At 41.4% G+C, this 20,395-nt stretch overlaps 2 protein-coding genes across 2 annotated transcripts in view; both read left to right on the forward strand.

Annotated features, from left to right (window-relative positions):
* TMEM242 (transmembrane protein 242) overlaps positions 1-20,395 on the forward strand; it is a 47,944-nt gene that overhangs the window by 26,149 nt on the left and 1,400 nt on the right. The window lies entirely within an intron of this gene.
* On the forward strand, positions 5,028-20,388 carry LOC309667283 (L-lactate dehydrogenase A-like 6B). The gene has a single exon (XM_082475655.1). The coding sequence runs from the start codon at positions 5,995-5,997 to the stop codon at positions 7,138-7,140; it is 1,146 nt and encodes a 381-aa protein (XP_082331781.1). The 5' UTR covers positions 5,028-5,994; the 3' UTR covers positions 7,141-20,388.

A 20,395-nucleotide genomic window follows, 5' to 3' on the forward strand; every position in this document is an offset into this window, starting at 1 on the left:
GCTGGCCGTCATCTTCCCCGCACCTCTGCCTTTCTACCATGGGCGAAACATCCAGGCTGTGGCCAAAGCCCCCCACGCATGAGGACATTCAACCACCTCCCACCCCATCTACCCAGGACCTGGCTCCCATAATTTTCCCCAGCCTTTGATGAGCATCAGTTTTCCCTCTGCTGCAGTGTGTAGAGACGTGCTCTAGTTTCTCCCACCTCTAAAGGTCTTCTCTTGGTGTTCCTCACCCTCCTCCAGGTACCAGCCCATTTGCCTGCTTCCCATCATAGAGGAGATTTCTTGAAAAGAGTTGCCTGTGATCACTGTCTCCACTTCCTCTCCTTTTTCTCCTCAGTCCAGCTGCTTTCCCAGCACACCCAAAACTGCTGGTGTGGGTCGCCAGGGCCCTCCTTGTTGCCAGGTCCAGGTCTTGTCGTTATCCTTCTGTTACTTGACCTCTCAGCAACACTTGACACAAGTGAGCATTCTCCCCTCTCTTGGCTTCTACCCCTTCCACCTCGCTGGCCATTTTTGTGCATCTCCTTTTCTGGCTCCTCCCCTGCAGACCTGGAAGTGTTGGAGTGTCCGGTGGCTTCATACTTGGACTCTTCTGTTCTCCATCTGTTCTCAGTCCTTGGTGCTCTTGCCTAGTCCCTGGCATTAAAAACAATCTATACAGTCTGATAATGTCCAAATACATAGCTCCAGCCTGACCTTCAGATTTGCCTTGAAACCGCACGTGGTCCATCTCGTCTCACAGGCATGTCAAAGCCCCACGTCCCAACCAGAAGTTGTGGTTTCCTCTCCTCCTCCCCAACTTGCTCCTCCCTTAGTCTCTCCCATTTCAGTGAGTGCCACTCCCATCCCCCCAGTCGTTCAAGCCAAAAACCCAGCAGAGAATCATGGTAGATTTTCTCATTTCCCGTCATTCCCTTCACCTAAGCCGTGAGCAAGTCCTGCTTGTTAGCCCAGCCGCTAAACAGAGCCTGGCTCTTTCATCTCTCTCCACCTCCATTCGTCTTTTGCCTGGTGTATTGAAATAGTTTCTTGTCTAGTATCTCGGCCTCTCCTTTACTTCCCCTAGAATTTTTTTTCCACGCAGATATTTTTTAAATGTAGGTCAAATCATGTCACTCCTTTATTTAAAAACCCTTCAGCATCTCCTGTTGAGGAAGTCTCACAGGATGTAGCCCCACCTACCTTGCTGACCTCATCTTGAGCCACCACCGTCACCTCTCCCATCCCACGCCCACCTCGCCCTGCCAGGTCCTGGGCCTTCTTGTTCCTTCAGCACGCCAGCCTTATGTCTGCGTAGGGCCTTTCTAGCTTTGCCCAGGAAACTCCTTCCCTGGGTCTTTGCAGGGCTGGCTCTATGTTACCATCCAGGGTTTCAACCCAAATTTATTTCACCCCCTCAGAGAAGCTTCCCCAGACCATCTAATTAAAATACAGTAGCCTCTTCATTCCCACCACTCAGTTCCTCTCTGATGCTATCCTGTTTTCTTTTCTTCATGACACTTGTTACAAAATGAAGTTATATTGACCATTTTAAAACGTTAATCTGTTTTTGCTAAAAGAACATAAATTCTAAGAGAGTGGAGTTTACCTTGTTCATTGCTGTATCCTCAGCACCTGCACCGTGCCTACTAGCACAGAGGTATTTAGTGAACTCTGTTGGATGAAATCTGATCACACTGCTTCTGTCACTTCAGTGGCACACTCTTGCCTTGAGAATACATTCCAGGTTCCTTGAAGAGGTTTGTAAGTTCCTGTGTGATATGGCCTCTGCTTATTCTTTAACTCATTGCTTCTCGACCAGGGCGGGGGAGGTGTGTGTGGCATATTTGCTGTGTCCCACCCGCCCACCTCCACCCAAGACGGAGATTTGGCAGTGTCTGGAGGTACCGTCTGGGCCGTCATAACTACAGGAGAGCTACTGGCATCTAGTGGGTAGAGGCCAGGGAAGCTGAGGAACATCCTGCAGTGCATAGGACAGGCCCACAAAGAATGATCTGGTCCAGAATGTCCGGAATGCTGCGGTTGAGAGTCTAGCTGTGCCTCTAGTAAGCCTCTGTCTCGGTCAGAGGTCTAGCCGTGCCGAAAGGCCATGTGCTTTCTAGCCTCAGAGCCTTGTCCTTGCTCATCCCCCACCTGGAACACCCCTTTCTTTCTTCACTATTCCCAGCTGCTGCTGACCCTCTTTGTTGCCCAGATGGAGTCTGGAGGCAAATTAGTTTTTAAACTTTATAACGTGGAGTTAATCTGTTTTGGCAGTTTGGAGTTTATAAAGGTAACTTAAGGTTACCTCAAATTGAAAGTAACTTCCACACACAAAAATATCCTTTGTGTCATTTTTTTTTTAGATGGGTAGAGCTGTTGTTACTGAGGACTAGAGTATTATTTCTATTAAGCCAATTGCAGAGAATAAATGAGCTGAATTGGTAAAACAGCACTTATGCAGTTAGAGCCTATAGCCATAAAATTACTCTCTCAATTTTTAGATACGATTTAGGATGTTTAAACACATACTAATGAATATTAATTTCTTTGTTTTTCATGTTTTGTGCCACATTAAAATAATTCCTTTTTAATGATTAATACAAGCAGCTTTTTTACATTGCATTAAAAATTATGTGTAAGATGATGCCTTTAAAAAACAAAAGTGAGATCTGGGTAACTTATCAGAAGAACTTGCCAATTCATGTTATAGTATTTGAATACCATAAAGAGGAAGCTGGTGCCAGGGTTGCTTTTTGAATGGACATTCTACCTTTATTCTACACAGGAGACAAAGCTTTGTGGCCCTGCTTTTGTCCTTCCCCCAGCATTCCCAGTATTGCTGACAAAAGAAAATACTTTGAGGTACTGCGATTTGTAAAGACGCCCCACACGAGGATTATGGAGCTAGGTAGATTTTAGTATCTATGAGCAACAGAATCACAGCCCACTAATTTTTAAAAAAAAACTACAATTTGCATTTTATGAGTTTCAAATCACAAGACTTTTAAAATTATTGTGTTTATATAATGTTCTACTTGCATGCTGGTGAGTTTATAGCTTACAATATTAACACTGCTTTCATTGCATCTTGTTGTTTTTTTTTTTCAAATCAAGGGTTTTGTGCATGGATTATTTTCTTAAAAGTTTTCCATAGAACAAAACATTTTAAATAACTTCAAAGGATAAAAATATTCCTTCTGACTTTGCATATTTATTTTACTGTGTTTCTAGCACTGTAGAATTTTTTTTTTAATTTATATGTTCTAAGGTGGTAAAGGTGGGCATTAGCTTTGAAAGTAATTAAGAAATCTTTTAGTTTATTCATAGCTTTATCTGAAATTTATGCATCAACCTTGCTAAGAAACCCCAGATAGGCACCATTTTACTTACTCCTTTATTCACAGCTCCAGCACCAGGTGGATTCTCCAGCCCTGCCTTTCCATCTCACTCACCTTTTAGCCCTCTAGCCTTACTTGGCTCAGTTCTGTAGTTATTTCCTCATTCTTTTCTACCACAAACATTTACTGAATCCCTATTCATATACCAAGCTCTGGGGGATAGGGATGTGCTGTTAAATAAAAGGTGATCCCTTTTGGAGTGACAAATTCATAAGTAATTACATTTAACTGTGTGTGATAAATCCTGTAATGGAGAGAGGTACACAGTACACTGGTGGCGGATTTTTAAAAAGTCAGTTCTCCTTGGGAGATTGTAGAAGACTTAGGAGAGCGTGGAATATTTGAACTGGACTCCTAGATGGAAAAAGGGCAGGGGGAGCTGGGGATGAGAGTCCAGGTGGAAGGAATAGAGTGACTTAGTTTACAACCATTCTTGGTCCAGACGCTTGCTAGTCATCTTTATTTCCTGCTTCCTCCCTCCTAAGTGGTGTAACCAAAAGTATTATGGCATAATCCTGCCATCAGCTGTAATATTATATTGAATTTTGAATAGATAATTTGAATTAGATTTTCCATTCAAAAGGAATAATGAGCCACCTAAGATAGAAGGTCATTCGGGAGCTGGCTAGCTATAGTTGGCTTTCCACATCTTTGGGTAGACCTAAGTCATCTGTTCATCTTTTTTAGTTCTTTCCTTCTTATCTCTAGACTTATTGTAAATAAAAGGCTGCTTTGTTTGAGATATTTTTATTTTGGAGAGTGTTATTTTTCTCAAAATTGATTTAGTGTGGCTAAGGGGAAAAACTGAAGAGGCAGCTGTCATAGTGATGGTATTTCTGAAGAGGTTCAAACTCTAGAAAGAAAATTACTGTAGAAAAAAGCCGTCTAACTAAGAGTCTTTATGTCCTTGAATTTCATCCTCAAGAACACTTATAAGAAAAATGACTTGACTGGTCAAAGGAATCATTGTAGGAAAAAGGTGAGAACAGGCATCAGGTTAAAACATTTCAAGCTATGACTGGGATAAGAGAAAGAATAAGATGTCAGCCACCATTAAATAAAGATCATTTAAAGGATTCTCCTTTTTAATTTGACAAATGGTGACCATAAATCTGACCACCAGGGTGGAGAGAACGCATGTATGTGGTGCTCTTACCATTTTGTGTGTCACGGAGCTTGTATTGTACCATCTAAACAGGGTGCCAGCAAGTCACACTGAAACAGGATTGCAGGATCTCCACTGTTGCCACACTTTTCTCACCTCTCACCGACTCCTTTGCTTATTGTTGCTCTCTTCCTGGACTGCAGCTCAGTGGCAGAAAGAATGAGAATAGCTTTTCAAGTCTTGAATATAAAATACTCATTTTGTCAAGATTTGGTATTCTAAAATGGAATATATATGTATACATACATACACACACACACATATATATATATACATATACACATAATTTTTTTTTCTGCCTGTGAGGAGGCTGCATGTACCAAGAGCTCCGTTAGGGGAGAACTTACTGCTTTCTTGGAATGAGAGGAAAGCTTTGAGGAATCATTACATGGTCAGAATTCTGTTTATATAAGTGAGGAGAAAGTACTATTATTTTTGTTCGGACTTTTATAGTTTATTGGGTTTAAGGGTATATATATAAAACATATATGTATCAGATGTAAAGTTTTTATTTCCTTAGAAATTTGAAAGGACATTCATAATACCAGAAGAATGCAGAGGAAAGTAAGGTATACTGATGCCATATTGTACTAGCTAATATTTTACTAGTTTAATCAATAATCTGGTTTGTGCAGTTGGTCAAAATTTGCCATTTTAAGGACATAGAAGATATATCTTCATGCTAACATTAGGCTACATCATCATCATCTTTCTACTTGAGAAGTCGTTTTTGATCAGGACTCTCAATTCGGAGCGTTCCTTTGTCATGACTGTTTGACTAGCTCACAGTCGGCGCCTGCCCCTTGTCGTCAGGATCCTGCGACTTCCGCAGTTACGGTCGTGACTGGCATAAAGGCAGTGGAAGCCTTTCCAAATATAAGGTTCTCGAACTGGATACAACGGGAAACAGGAGTCCCACTTTTCCAACGGATGCAGGGAAATGGTGCAGGAGGCCATTGGGAGACAAAGGATACGCACCTGGTTATTCCTGGCAGGGATACAGTTAAGAAAATTTAATCTTGTTTTCATCTGTACTTAATGGAAATGTTTTTACTTGGCATATGTAGTGAAAACAGAAAATCAGTAATCCCAAGGATCTGGGTTGGCTCATTATACATGCTAAGTAGTGGAGAGAATTCGAGTTCTTAAAATTTTAACTCCAGGATTCATTTGCGAGAGGAGCCCTTCCGCGTCGTCGTCCGTCCCCACCCCCCCAGTCAGATCGGACCTGCAGTACTTTGCGGAGGCCCGTTTGAGGCCACGAGAGCTGGGCCCGCCTTGCGCAGCCGCAGTAGCAGGCCGCGGCCAGCGGTCCCGGCTTTTTGCAGCCGCAGTAACGGCCTGAGCAAACGGCCAACGGGCACAGCTCTCCGCTTTTGAGCTTGTCAGGCTGCCCGCTGCCTTCTTCCTCTCTCTCTTCCTTCACCTCTCCAGTGAGTAGCCATGAGCTGGGCTGTGGGAATGCTGCGCGTCAGCCAGAGAGTGGGCGCTGTGAGAGCGAATTGCCTGTGCCCGGGGATGGTGCTGAGTGCCCGCCAGCCGGCAGGCGTCGCCCGCAGGGGCGCCTGGCCCATCGCCCCCGCGTCCAAGATGGCTACGGTCAAGTGTGAGCTTATGAAGAATTTCCCCTCAGAGGAGCCCGTTCGTTGCAATAAGATCTCCATTGTAGGAACGGGATCGGTTGGCATGGCCTGTGCTGTCAGCATCCTGTTAAAAGGCCTGAGTGATGAACTTGCCTTGGTGGATGTTGATGGAGGCAGACTGAAGGGTGAGACAATGGACCTTCAACATGGCAGCCCTTTCGTGAGAATGCCCAATATTATTTCCAGCGAGGATTACCTGGTCACTGCAGACTCCAACCTCGTGATTATCACAGCAGGTGCTCGCCAGGAAAAAGGAGAAACACGCCTTAATTTAGTCCAGCGAAATTTGGCCATCTTTAAGTTAATGATTTCCAGTATTGTTCAGTACAGTCCTCGCTGCAAACTGATTGTCGTTTCCAATCCAGTGGATATCTTAACTTACGTAGCCTGGAAGTTGAGTGAATTTCCCCCAAACCGTATTATTGGAAGTGGTTGTAATCTGGACACTGCCCGTTTCCGTTTCTTGATCGGGCAGAGGCTCGGTATCCATTCTGAAAGCTGTCACGGGTGGATCCTTGGAGAGCATGGAGACTCAAGTGTTCCTGTGTGGAGTGGAGTGAACATCGCCGGTGTCCCTCTGAAGGATCTGAACGTAGATATAGGAACTGATAAAGATCCTGAGCAGTGGAAAAATGTGCACAAAGATGTGGTTGCTAGTGCCTATGAGATTATTAAAATGAAAGGTTATACTTCTTGGGCCATTGGCCTGTCTGTAGCTGACTTAACAGAGAGTATTGTGAAGAATCTTAGGAGAGTGCATCCAGTTTCCGCCAGGATTAAGGGTCTCTATGGAATAAGTGAAGAAGTATTCCTCAGTGTTCCTTGTATCCTGGGAGGGAGTGGTATTACCGACCTTATAAAAGTAAAGTTGGCCCCTGAAGAAGAGGCCCATCTGCAGAAGAGTGCAAAAACACTTTGGGAAATTCAAAAGGAGCTTAAGTTTTAAAGTTGTTTAAAACTACCATTCTGAAGTTATTGAAGAAAAGAGAGTAGTTATGGAGTTGTGTATGTCCAGTGTTTAAATAAACTTGAATTCCTAAAAGTTGGAAACAGGGAAGGGGGTGGAGTGACTCCCCTGTTTATTTAGCCCCCCCCCAGCTCTTTTATTTAGCATCCAGATACTGGATTATACTTTTTTTTTTTTAAACAATTCCTAAGTGACTGCATCAAAGAAGGTGTTTTTGTACCACTGATGTACCAGTCCTTGTCCTGTGTATGTGTGTGTGTGTATAGTTGCCAGTTGTCCCCAAAAATGTAGGATGCAGGTGTTTGTTGTATTACAGAAATTCTGATTCTTTTCATTAAGTACAGGTTCATTCTTTTGTTCTGGGTGACTTATACCTATGTTCATTTACATACTGTTTTTTTTGAAGTTGTAACTTCTTATACAATGTGAAAATAAACGTATACACAGAAGCTTTTTCTGTAATGGAGCCACCAGCTGTCTTCATTGCCCTATGACAGCATATCAGCCAGGCTTTCAAAAAGGCATCGTAAAATGGGAGCTGGAAGCAGGTCCTGTGTGTGCTTGCGTGTGTGTGCATGCTCATGTATATGTACCAGTGAAGCAGGATCATTAAGTAAAAAATGAAAATAATAGTGATTTAGTTGGTAGCTATTATAAAGTATTTAATGCAGTAAAATATAAAGCTTTAGAAAGAGGCCTGACAGAGGTGGTAACAGTTACTAAAAATAAAGTCGGACTGAAATAATTTTAGAACTGCCTCTGAGAACCTGACCTCTTAGCACATTAAATCAAGAAGCACGTTATAAATTGTTCTTACTGGGCTGAGTCTTACCTGCAGAGTGCGCCCTGGCCCTAAGACACTCCAGGGTCATGTCTGTTGCTCAGTTTACTTCACATTAACAGAAAGCTTTTGCCTTTGAATTGTGCCCTGTTAATCATTGTCATAAAATTTGGCCATTTTAATGAGTACTTCAGGGATTGTATTTCTCAGAAAGTTACATGTTCGCTTTTTATTCCTAAATCAATTGACTTTACTACAGATTCTATACTGTATGGATGTGATACAGTGAAGGTTTAGGAGAAAGTAAAGATGCTCGTCTGACCTTTACCTAAATAATGGTACTAATAACTTAGGAAATGAGAATCTTAGCCTTCCTATGCAATTGAATATTAAATAAATTATATGTTTATGTTCAAACATATCTCAGGTTTGATGTGGATATCAATAGGCCTAATCAAAATTGAAACGTACTAGCATCTGCTTTCTTTCCTTTTTTTTTTGTTTTTTGGCTGCATTGGGTATTCATTGCTGCGCACGGGCTTTTCTCTAGTTGTGGCGACTGGGGGCTACTCTTCGTTGTGGTGCGCGGGCTTCTCATTGCGGTGGCTTCTCTTGTTGCGGAGCACGGGCTCTAGGTGTGCGGCCTTCAGTAGTTGTGGCACACGGGCTCAGTAGTTGTGGCTCATGGGCTCAGTAGTTGTGGCTCGCGGGCTCTAGAGCGCAGACTCCGTAGCTGTGGCACACGGGCTTAGCTGCTCCGCGGCATGTGGGATCTTCCTGGGCCAGGGCTCGAACCCGTGTCCCCTGCATTGGCAGGCAGATTCTTAACCACTGCGCCACCAGGGAAGCCCCTAGCATCTACTTTCTAAATTAAGCCACTCCTGCTTAGTTCAGTTTTATCAAGTAGACATAGGACAGTGATCCACCCCCAAAAACTGACCCTCTACTTAACCATGCTGATCAGAGCTCCCCTACTGTTTCATTGAAAATATCAAAATGTTCTGATTACCCAGGAAGCTGTGTCATATTATGGGATTAATCGATGTGATGAGCTCCGTGAAGGTGGGAAGAGTGGTGGTTTGATTGTTCCAGGTGGTTCTAAAACCTTTTTAAGCTTCATTGCACCAAGTTCCTCTTCCCCTTTGTCCAGCCCTTGAATTTTTATTCAGCCATGTTTCAGCCAAATTTAATGTAATATTGAAGGAGATCAGAGCCTGCCTTATGTCTGTTTTGTAATTCTCTTCACCAGCTACTTCAGTCAGGATAGGCTGGTTTATACTATAGTAAAAAATAATATCCAACTGTGTGGCTTAAAATAACCAAGGTTTATTTCTCTCCTAAAATTCACTGGGTTTACACAACTTTCTAGGGAAGCTGCCCTCCACAGGCTGGCTTCATACCTCAAGTTTCTTTGATCTTGAGGCACCACTGCCACAGCACAGGTTTCCATGACTGCTATGGAAAGGGAAGAGAGGCCTGGAGGATTGAACACTTGCACTTATGTGCTTCCACCTTGGAAGCGACACACATCTCTCTTCCTCATGTTTCATTAGCCAGCATTAGTTAGATGGTTACCTAACTCCAAGAGGGTAGAGAAGTATAACCCCCTGTATCTAGAAGCAGATGAGGACTGGCTGTCAGTGAGCATTGGTAATCATCTGCCATACGGCATTCTCAATAACATGGTCACCGTTGCAAGGGATTCATATTATAGGCTTTTTAAGTCATTTTTATTGAAAGCTGGCACATGAGTAGAGGTTGTAGAGGTGCCCTGTCTTTCCAGGTCACAGAACCAGGGTGGTTGTGGGGAAAGAGCCTGGATATCAGTCAGGCAATTGTACTCATAAACCAGATCACCATGGGTGGGTCAACCTCTCTGACCTCTGGTTTCTCATATGTAAAGTGGTGGTCCTCATTTCTGCCACACAGAATTGTGAAGACTAAATAAAAGCCTACTGCTTGGTATGGTGTCTGGCATATAGGTGATCTCAAATGGCAGACATTGTTATTCCTGTTCAGGGAACATTTATAGTCTTATTCTGTTTTATGAAGAAGCTGTATTTCCAGGTTCTTTAAAATTACCATTGGCACTGTAATTATTGACATATCCAAAGGCTTTCTCGTCAGTAGGTCCTATAAAGCATTCATTATTCTAACCTCAGCACCGAGGCTGGCAGCAGTCCTGTACCTGCAAGTGAGAAAACTGAAGCTAAATGAGCTAGTCAATGGCAAAGACATTTTAAAACTTCAAGCTTTTAATTCCAATAGCTGTCTATTTATTAGAATAGATGCTGTAAGGGTTTTCTCAAATTAAATTGGGGGCATAGCCTCAGCTTTTAAGTAATTTTTCAGCACACTATGTATTAGACCAAAAGTTTTCGTGTTGTTTTTTTCCTTGCCAAGACATGCATGGTAAATGTACAGCATATCCCATGTTTCACTCCTGGCATACCGGTTAAATCGCCCTTCAAAAAGCTGTTGAGGTGTGAATGAGAGTAGTAAACATTATTGGAGACATGATCTTGAATCTATTTTAATATCTAAAAAGTCAATCAGAATGTCCATGTTAGTGACAAATTACTTGTAATACATTTTCCAGTTGTCGTAACACTCTTTGAGAACTGCTGCTTTGGAGAGTGGTAGTTTCTGATAATATTACAACCCAGCACTGTTGGACACAAACATTGGGACTTAAGGATGCGGTTCTTGGAGCAGTGGGCTCATTGCCTAGGGAGTGCCATTTGTGTCTTAGTCTTTGTGGAGACCAGCCCCTGGAGTTGTGTAGTACAGAGTGGCCCTGTTCAGAAGGGTAGGTTTGTGGTCCATAATCATGGAAAAATTCTCCCTGGTCTGAGATGAAAGAGGAAAGAGGAGGACTGCAGGGAAGAGGTCCCAGAGTTTGGAAGATGCTTCAGAGTAAAGCTGAGTTGCTAGATGGAGACTCAAGTTCCCAGCATGCCCCATCTTCACCAAACTTTTGAGGTGTTAGGGTAGGGGGATGGTTCTGTGGCAATAGCTGTAATTATTATTGTGGAATTCAGTACATTTATTTTATAACGATTTTTGCTTAAATGTACTCAATCCCTAAATCTTTTGTCAAGCACATTTTTAAGCAGGGGAATGTTCTGTTGGCCTGTACTAGAGTATCACTGATAAGACCAGCACTTCTGATCTGCATATCAGCAATTGAAACAAGTGGAAAAAACTGAAGGTTTTCATTTACTATCCATATACTATAAATAGTATAAGCTTAAAAACTTTCTATGAGCCCTACTGTTGAAAGCAACTTGAGGCCCTGTTTATAAGTAGGGTGTAAGTAAAGACTCTGGGTTTCCATTCCCACAGCTGTAAAATTAAAAAAAATTTTTTTCATTGAAGTATAGTTGATGTACAATATTATATAAGTAACAGGTGTACAATATAGTGATTCATAATTTTTCAAGGTTATACTCCATTTATAGTTATAAAATATTGGCCATATACCCTGTGTTGTAGAATATATCCTTGTAGCTTATTTTGTACATAATAGTTTGCACCTCTTAATCCCCTACGCTTTTATTGCTCCTCCCCCCTTCCCTCTCCCCAGTGGTAACCACTGGTTTGTTCTCTGTATCTGAGTCTGTTTTCTTTTTTGTTATATTCACTAGTTTGTTGTATTTTTTAGATTCCACATATAAGTGATATCATACAGTATTTGTCTTTCTCTGTCGGACTTATTTCACTTAGCATAATGCCCTCAAAGTCCATCCATGTTGTTGCAAATGGCAAAATTTCATTCCTTTTTATGACTGATTAGTATTACATTGTATATATATATACCACATCATGTTTATCCAGTCATCTGTTGATGGACACTTAGGTTGCTTCCATATCTTGGCAATTGTAAATAATGCTGCTATGAACATTGGAGTGCATGTATCTTTTCAAATTAATGTTTTTGTTTTTTTCAGATATATAACCAGGAATGGAATTGCTGGGTTATATGATTGTTCTATTTTCAGTTTTTTGAGAAACCGCCATACTTTTTTCCACAGTGGCTACACCAATTTACATTCTCACCAACAGAGTACAAGGGTTCCCTTTTCTCCGCATCCTCGCCAACATTTGTTATTTGTGTCCTTTTTGAGGATAGCCATTCTGACAGGTGTGAAGTGGTATCTCATTGTGGTTTTGATTTGCATTTCCTTGATGATTAGGGATGTTGAGCATCTTTTCATGTGCCTGTTGGCCATCTGCATGTCCTTTTGAAAAAATGTCTATTTAGTTCTTCTGCCCATTTTTTAATTGGGTTGTTTGTTTTTTAAAAATTTTGAGTTGTATGAGCTGTTGATATTTGTTGGATATTAACCCTGTATCGGTCATATTATTTGCAAATATCTTCTCCCATTCAGTAGGTTGTCTTTTCGTTTTGTTGATGGTTTCCTTTGTTGTACAAAACCTTTTAAGTTTAACTGGGTCTCATTTGTTTATTTTTGCTTTCATTTCCTTTGCTTCAGGAGACAGATCCAAAAATATATTGCTATAATTTATGTCAAAGAATGTTCTGCCTTTGTTTGCCTCTAGGAGTTTTATGGTTTCCAGTCTTACACTTAGGTCTTTAATCCATTTTAAAATTTTTGTGTGTGGTGTTAGAGAATGTTCTAATTTCATTCTTTTACTTGTAGCTGTCCAATTTTCCCAGCACCACTTATTGAAGAGGCTGTCATTTCTCCACTGTATATTTTGCTTCCTTTGTTATAGATTAATTGACCATAGGTGCATGGGTTTATTTCTGGGCTCTCTGTTCCATTGATCTATGTGTCTGTTTTTGTATCAGTACCATACTGTTTTAATTACTGTAGCTTTGTAGTATAGTCTGAAGACAGGGAGTGTGATTCTTCCAGCTCTGTTCTTCTTTCTCAAGATTGCTTTGGCTATGTGAGATCCTTTGTGTTTCCATACAAATTTTAAAGTTATTTGTTCAAGTTCTGTGAAAAAAATGCCATTGGTATCTTGATAGGGATTGCACTGAGTCTGTAGATTGCCTTGTGTAGTATGGTCATTTTAACAATATTAACTCTTGCAACCCATGAACATGGTGTATCTTTCCATCTGTTGGTGTTGTCTTCGGTTTCTTTCATCACTGCCATAGTTTTCCAAGTACAGGTCTTTTACCTTCTTTAGGTAGGTTTATTCATTGGTATTTTATTCTTTTTGATGCAGTGGTAAATGAGATTGTTTCCTCAATTTCTCTTTCTGATAGTTCATTGTTAGTGTATAGAAATGCAACAGATTTCTGTATATTAATTTTGTATCCTGCAACTTTACCAGATTCATTGATGAGCTCTAGTAGTTTGCTGGTGGCATCTGTAGGATTTTTTTTTATTTATAGTATCATGTCATCTACAAACAGTGACAGTTTTACTTCTTCCTTTCCAATTTGTATTCTTTTTATTTCTTTTTCCCCTCTGATTGCTGTGGCTAGGACTTACAGTACTATGTTGAATAAAAGTGGTGAGAGTGGACATCCTTGTCTTGCTCCTGATCTTAGAGGAAATACTTTCAGCTTTTCACCTGGGGTTTTTTGTTTTTGTTTGTTTTTTGTTTTGGCTCTATTTCATTTATTTCTGCTCTGATCTTTATGATTTATTTCCTTCTACTAACTTTGGGTTTTGTTTGTTCTTCTTTCTCTAGTTCCTTTTGGTGTAAGGTTAGGTTATTTATTTGATATTTTTCTTGTTTCCTAAGGTAAGCTATATCACTATAAACTTCCCTCTTAGAACTGCATTTGCTGCATCCCATAGGTTTTGGATCATTGTGTTTTAGTATTCATTTATGTCTAGGTATTTTTTAATTTACTTTTGATTTCTTCAGTGATCCATTGGTTGTTTAGTGTTTGGTTGTTTAGTAGCATATCGTTTAGGCTCCACGTGTTTTTGTTTTCTGCAGTTTTTTTCTTGTAGTTGATTTCTAGTATCATAGTGTTCATATCGGAAAAGATGATTGAAATCATTTCAACTTTCTTAAATTTACCAGGGCCTGTTTTGTGGAAACGTGATCTATCCTGGAGATAGATCTATCCCAATCCATGTGCACTTTAAAGGAATGTGTATTCTGCTGCTTTTGGATGGAATGTTGTGTATATCAATTAAGTTCATCTGGTCTAATGTGTCATTTAAGGCTAGTGTTTCCTTGCTGATTTTCTGTCTAGATGATCTGTCCATTGATGTAAGTGGGGTGTTAAAGTCCCCTACTATTATTGTGTTACTCTCAGTTTTTCCCTTTATGTCTGTTAATATTTGCTTTATGTGTTTAAGTGCTCCTATGTTGGGTGCATATATATTTACAATTGTTATATCTTTTTCTTGGACTGATCCCTTGATCATTATGCAGTGTCTTTGTCTCTTGTAACAGCCTTTATTTCAAAGTCTATTTTGTCTGATATAAGTATTGCTATCCTGGTTTTCTTTTGATTTCTATTTGCATGGAATACCTTTTTTCACCCCCTCACTTTCAGTCTGTGTGTCTTCAGATCTCTTGTAGGCAGCATGTATATGGGTCTTGTTTTTGTATCCATTCAGGCACTCTGTTTTTTAACTGGAACACTTCCATTTACATTTAAGGTAATTATTGATATGTATGTTCTTTTGACATTTTGTTAATTATTTGGAAGTTGTTTTTGTAAGTCATCAAGTCACAAAAGAACAAAAGAAGGGAAAAAAAAAAAGACCATCTTTAGTGTTACGTTTGGATTCCTTTTTGTGTATGTGTATATCTATTATAGATAATTTGGTTTTTGGTTACCATGAGGTTTTTATATAGTGAGATACATATATATACATAGTTGTTTTATATATATATGTATATATATAGTTGTTTTATATGTATATATATAATATACGTATTACATATATATTTGTTTTAAGTTGCTGATCTCTTAATTTCAAATGCATTTTAATAACCCTGCATTTCTACTCTCCTCCCCTCACAATTACTGTTTTTGATATCATATTTTACATCTGATTGTTTTGTGTATCCCTTAACTGCTTATTGTGAATATAGATGATTTTACTACTTTTGTTTTTTAACCTTCCTACTAGCTTTGTGTGTGGATGACTTCCTACCTTTACGGCATGTTTGCCTTTACCATTGAGCTTTTCATTTTGTAATTTTCATGTTTCTAGTTGTGGCATTTTCTTTTTCACTTAGAGAAGTTCCTTTAACATTTTCTGTAAAGCTGGTTTGGTGGTGCTGAACTCTTTTAGCTTTTGCTTGTCTGTAAAGCTTTTGATCTCTCTATCAAATCTACACAAGAGTCTTGCTGGGTAGAGTATTCTTGGCTGTAGGTTTTTCCCTTTCATCACTTTAAATATATGGTGTCACTCTTTTCTGGCCTGCAGAGTTTCTGCTGAAGAGTCAGCAGATAGCCTTATGGGAGTTCCCTTGTATGTTATTTGTTGCTTTTCCCTTGCTGTTTTTAATAGTCTCTCTTTACCTTTAATTTTTGCCATTTTAATTATGTGTCTTGGTATGTTTCTCTTTGGGTTAATCCTTTATGGGACTCTCTGGATGTCTATGGCTGTTTACTTTCCCAGGTCAGGGAAGTTCTCAGCTATTATGTCTTCAAGTATGTTCTCAGCCCCTTTCTCTCTCTCTTTTCCTTCAGGGACCCCTATAATGTAAATATTAGCGTGTGACTGGGGGATTTTTGCAGAAACTAACGCCTGTGGCCAGCAATTTTTATTTTGGCTGGCCAAAAAGTAATTGTTATTATTTCACTAACACTTTGCGGGTTATTACATTCAGTAGTTAAACCTGACACACCTGTAAAGTCTTCTAATTTTCATGAAATATTGTCTTCAGTCCACTCTTTTGTAGTAGCAAAGGAGCATTCTCCAGCACCATGAGTTTTATTTTCACTTTCTGTATCAGAATCAATCACTAAGGTTTTTTGTCTTTTTTTGGTCTTATATTCACATCATCTGAATCAGAACTGTATTCTGAAGAACTATCATCTTCTGAGACACTAGTCGATATATGTCGCTAGGACAGTCAGAGAAAGTATCTGCATAAAATTCACCAAAAAATTCTTCTTCACTCAAAATTTCATGATGCATCATTTTTGAAAATTTTACATTTGTAATATACACAGGGTTGGCACAAAAACCTAACAGAGCAAAATGTGAATGATAACAACAATCATAAGTTGTATAATGAACCCTTGATCAACTTTAAGCTCTAACAGCTTCGCACAGTGATGTTAATTGTATCACTCTCTAAAAACATACTGATACGTCTCTGGTCAGTAATGCATTCAACTGCCTTCATTTCTTTTCATTCTTTTTTGTGTTCAGCATCAGTTATTTCCACTACTCTGTCTTTTCTGTCTTCCAGCTCACTGATCTGTTCCTCTGTATCATTTAGTCTACTGTTGATTCCTTCTAGTATATTTTTCATTTCGGTTATTGTATTCTTCATCTCTGTTTGGTTGTTCTTTATTTTCTAGCTCTTTGTTAAAAACTTCTGACTTCTTGCTCTAGGCATCCATTCTTCTCCTGAGTTCTTTGTTCATCTTAACGATCACTACACCCTGAACACTTTCTTGGGTAGATTGCCTGTCTCCACTTCACTTCATTCTTCTTCTGGGGTTTTACCTTGTTCCTTTGTCTGGAGCATGTTCCTCTGTCACCTCATTTTGCCTGTTTTGTTTTGTTTTGTTTTTTTGTTTTAATGTATATGGTAGGTTAGTTACGTTTCCCGACCTTGGATAAGTGGCCTTCTGTAGGAGATACCCTGTGTCCCAGCAACACAATCCCCTCTTATCACCCAAGCCATATGCTCTAGGAGTTTCCCCTATGGTTGGTCCTTCTCTTGTGACAGGCTGACTGAGTGGGTGGTCTGGTAGGTTTGGTTGGCCCCCAGTCCAGTTAGTTGCCAGACCCTGCCTTGTGTGGAAGCTGCTGACTGCTGGTTGACAGGGCCAGGTCATGAGGCAGCTGACTGCAGAACCTCAGGGGGCCCTGGGGCTAGTGCTGGCTCACTGGTGTGTGGAGTCAGGGTCCAGCAGATTTTGGGGCTGTTGTCTGCCCACTGGTGGATGAAGCCAGGTCCTGGCGTTAATGCTAGACTACTGGCAGGCAGAGCCTGGTCCTGGAGTCTGGTTAGAGGGCCCAAGGGTCTTAGAGCTGGTGTCAGATCGCTGGTTGGGTGGGGGTGTTCCTGACCCAGTTGGGTCCAGGGTCCAGGGTGTCCCAAAGCTTGTGTTGGCCTGCTGGTGGGGAGGCTGGTCCAGAGGCTAGAGCAGGCTTCCTGGAGGGCTGGGGCAGGCCCAGGAGATTCTGGAGCTGGTGCCTTCCCACTGGTAGGTGGGGCTGGGTCTTGGACCCTCTGGTGGACAGGGTCATGTCTAAAGGCAGCTGGGCTCACAAGGTCTTAAGGCAACTGTCTGCTGATGGGTGGGGCTGTGTCCCCAACCCAGTTAGTTGCTTGGCCTGAGGCATCCCAGCACTGGGTCAGGTCTTGGCACTAATGAGCTAGAGGAAGGATTCCACAATGGCACCCACCAGCACCAGTGTCCAAGTGGTAGGAGGAGCTCCCAAGAATGGCTGCCACCGGTGTCTGTGTCCCCAAGGTGAGCTGCAGTTGCCTTCTGCCTCTCCAGGAGACTCTCCAAGACCAGCAGGTAGGTCTGACCCAGGCTCCTACCAAATTACTGCCTTTGTCCTGGATCCCAGGACATGTGAGATTTTGTGTGTGCCCTTTAAGAGTGAAGTCTCTATTTCCCTAGTCCTCTGGGACTCCTGAAATTAAGCCCCACTGACATTCAAAGCCAAATTCTCTGGGGGCTCGTCTTCCCAGTGCAGGACCCCCAGGCTAGGGAGCCCGACATGGGCCTCAGAACTCTCACTTCTGTGGGAGAACCTATGCAGTGTAATTATTCTCTAGTCTGTGGGTCACCCACTTGGGGATATGGGACTTGACTTAACTGTAGTACCAGGCCACCATTCCTACCCGTCTCATTGTGGTTCCTTCTTTACGTCTTTTGTTGTAGAAGATCTTTTCTGGTAGGTTCTGATCTTTTCGTCCATGGTTGTTTTGCACTTAGTTGTGATTTTGGTGTGCTCATGAGAGGAGGTGAGCTCAAGGTCCTTCTTCTCTGCCATGTTGACTGAACTCCTCCACAGCTGTAAAATTAAAGAGGACTAAATGGTGTTCTTTACCCCACTTGTCTCCCTTCCGTCACCTTGCTCTGAAGCCTGTCTGTTCCTAGTTGGCTATTTTTCAGATATGATTCCTTCTAGTGGTCCAGTTACTCACTTATGACCCTGGGAAACAAGTAAATAATACTTGGGAAATTAGAGGAAAGAAAAAAAATGGGGCCAAGAGGAGGAAATGGGAACACAAGCCCCCATGCTGAAGTGGAGCAGCCACTCGGCACTCTCCTACCCAGGCCTCACGTGAGTGTCCCAGCCTCTGCCTTCTCAGCAACTGACCTTGTTCCAGATTCCTGAGAAGGTGGGATGGTAAATGATTCTGTTCATGTCCTGGCTGTCTGATACCCCACTGGAAACCTCTGTCGTTAGGCTCAGTTGTAACAGATGTTCAACCAGAAAGGTGAAGGGAAAGAACCAAGCAGCACGTTGCAGATCCTGGCCAGAGATGTCTTTCAACTGAGAAAGCCCATGCAGGATTCTTCAAGGGGGGCGCTCTTGGGATTTTGGACAAAGCAGTTCTTTTTGTTGGCCACCCTAGACATTTAGCACCACCCCACATCCCCACACACCCCCAATGCAAACTAATCCCCTGTGATTGTGACAGCCAAATTGTCAGGATTCTCTACTCAAGAACTGCTATTTAGAACTACATTTCCAGTCAGGGATACAGTACTGCCTTTAGTTGAAAACCTTTCATCACACTAAATACTAGAGAGCTGCATGGAAGAGGGGGTTAGGGAGAGACACACATGTCGTGGATGTGTGTGTGTGTGTGTGTGTGTGTGTGTGTGTGTGTGTGTGTGTCTTCAAGACTGGTGTCTGAGACCCAAACACAGAGATGATGGGCATGGACCTCCTCCAGACTACGTATGATGGATAACCTCATATGTCTTCCAATATCAGAATATTTAAACCAAAATGATATAACTATAAATTAATGCTTTTGACAAACATACCACAATATTCATATCCATATGACCTTTGTCCTTGGAACACAGTACATTTTGATGATGCTGTAGTGACAACAGCTAATATATATTGAGTGCTACCAGGTGCTGTGCTTTATGTACATTATCTCACTTAATCCTCACAACTCTGTAAGCAGGTAATTATCTCCATTCTGCACACATGGAAACTACCCCTTAGAGAGAATAAGCAGATTTCCCAAGCAGTGGAGTTGGGCTTTGAACAGAGAGGTGTATCTGATACCAGGGTCTGTGCTAAAATGGTGCTACAATGACTGGAATAAATGACTAGGAATTTACAAGTCCCAACAGGATGCACCACCTGAATTTGGAAACACTACAAGGATTCAGCTTCAAATTGAAATAAGTAAGCATCAAGATAAAAAAAGAAAAAAAAAATACTAGCCAACTCTCAAACATCACTCCAAGAACGCCTTACATTTTGCTGTGAGTCCAGGGTGCTTCACAAATCTGACTGAGGAGATCTGTGTCCTCGGGAAACGATGGTTGGGATATGGTTGATGAGAACACTGCAGCGCCCTGCTGTAGTGCTTCCGAAATACTGTCTTCAGAACAGCACCGTGTGAGTGAAAAGAATGAATCAAAGAGTGTGGATCTAGTATTATCTCAGGTAAAGATTACCCACCTCCCATAGACTAGTGTTCCCCTCGCTCAGGGTGGTGTGCACTTAGGCGGAGCTGACACTGCATGTCAAGATCTTCCAACCTCCTGCTCTGAGTCTCGGATTCCAAATCACCCTCTGCTGAGAAAACCTCTACATAGATTTTTCAACACTGTCTGGCACATAAAAACATTCTACTCTATCTGCCATTCATTGATTCCTTCTTTATTTACCCCCTACTAAGTTACTTCTCCCCGCTCCTTCCCTCTGGCCCCCAAATTCTTTAAGTTTGAATGGCTTCAGTATGTTTATTTAGATAGAAATCCCATTCTCAGCTGCATCTTTATATATGAAGGCCAACAGCACATACCATTCTTCTGGTAGGAAATAAATGTCGTTGAGGGTTGACAATTTAGAGCATGTTGCCTTCCAGATTTACAGTGGAGTTTTATGTTATTTAAGGCCCAATAGACTTATACTTGGAAAAAGAAAAGAGGTATGTCTCATTGTCTTTCAAGGCAGCGAGAACAGTCTTTACCTTTTGTTGGTCTTCCTTTGCCCGGTATCCACAGCAATGACGTATCAGTCGGTCAGCAACAGGGTACGTCTCTAATTGCTTTGGCTCTTTTCCCCATCTTTTAACATCTGATGACTGATTTTTTTCATCTTTTAG

The sequence above is a fragment of the Balaenoptera physalus genome (genome assembly GCF_965194825.1).
Source record: "Balaenoptera physalus genome assembly, chromosome: 9".
NCBI classification, from domain to species: Eukaryota; Metazoa; Chordata; class Mammalia; order Artiodactyla; family Balaenopteridae; genus Balaenoptera; species Balaenoptera physalus.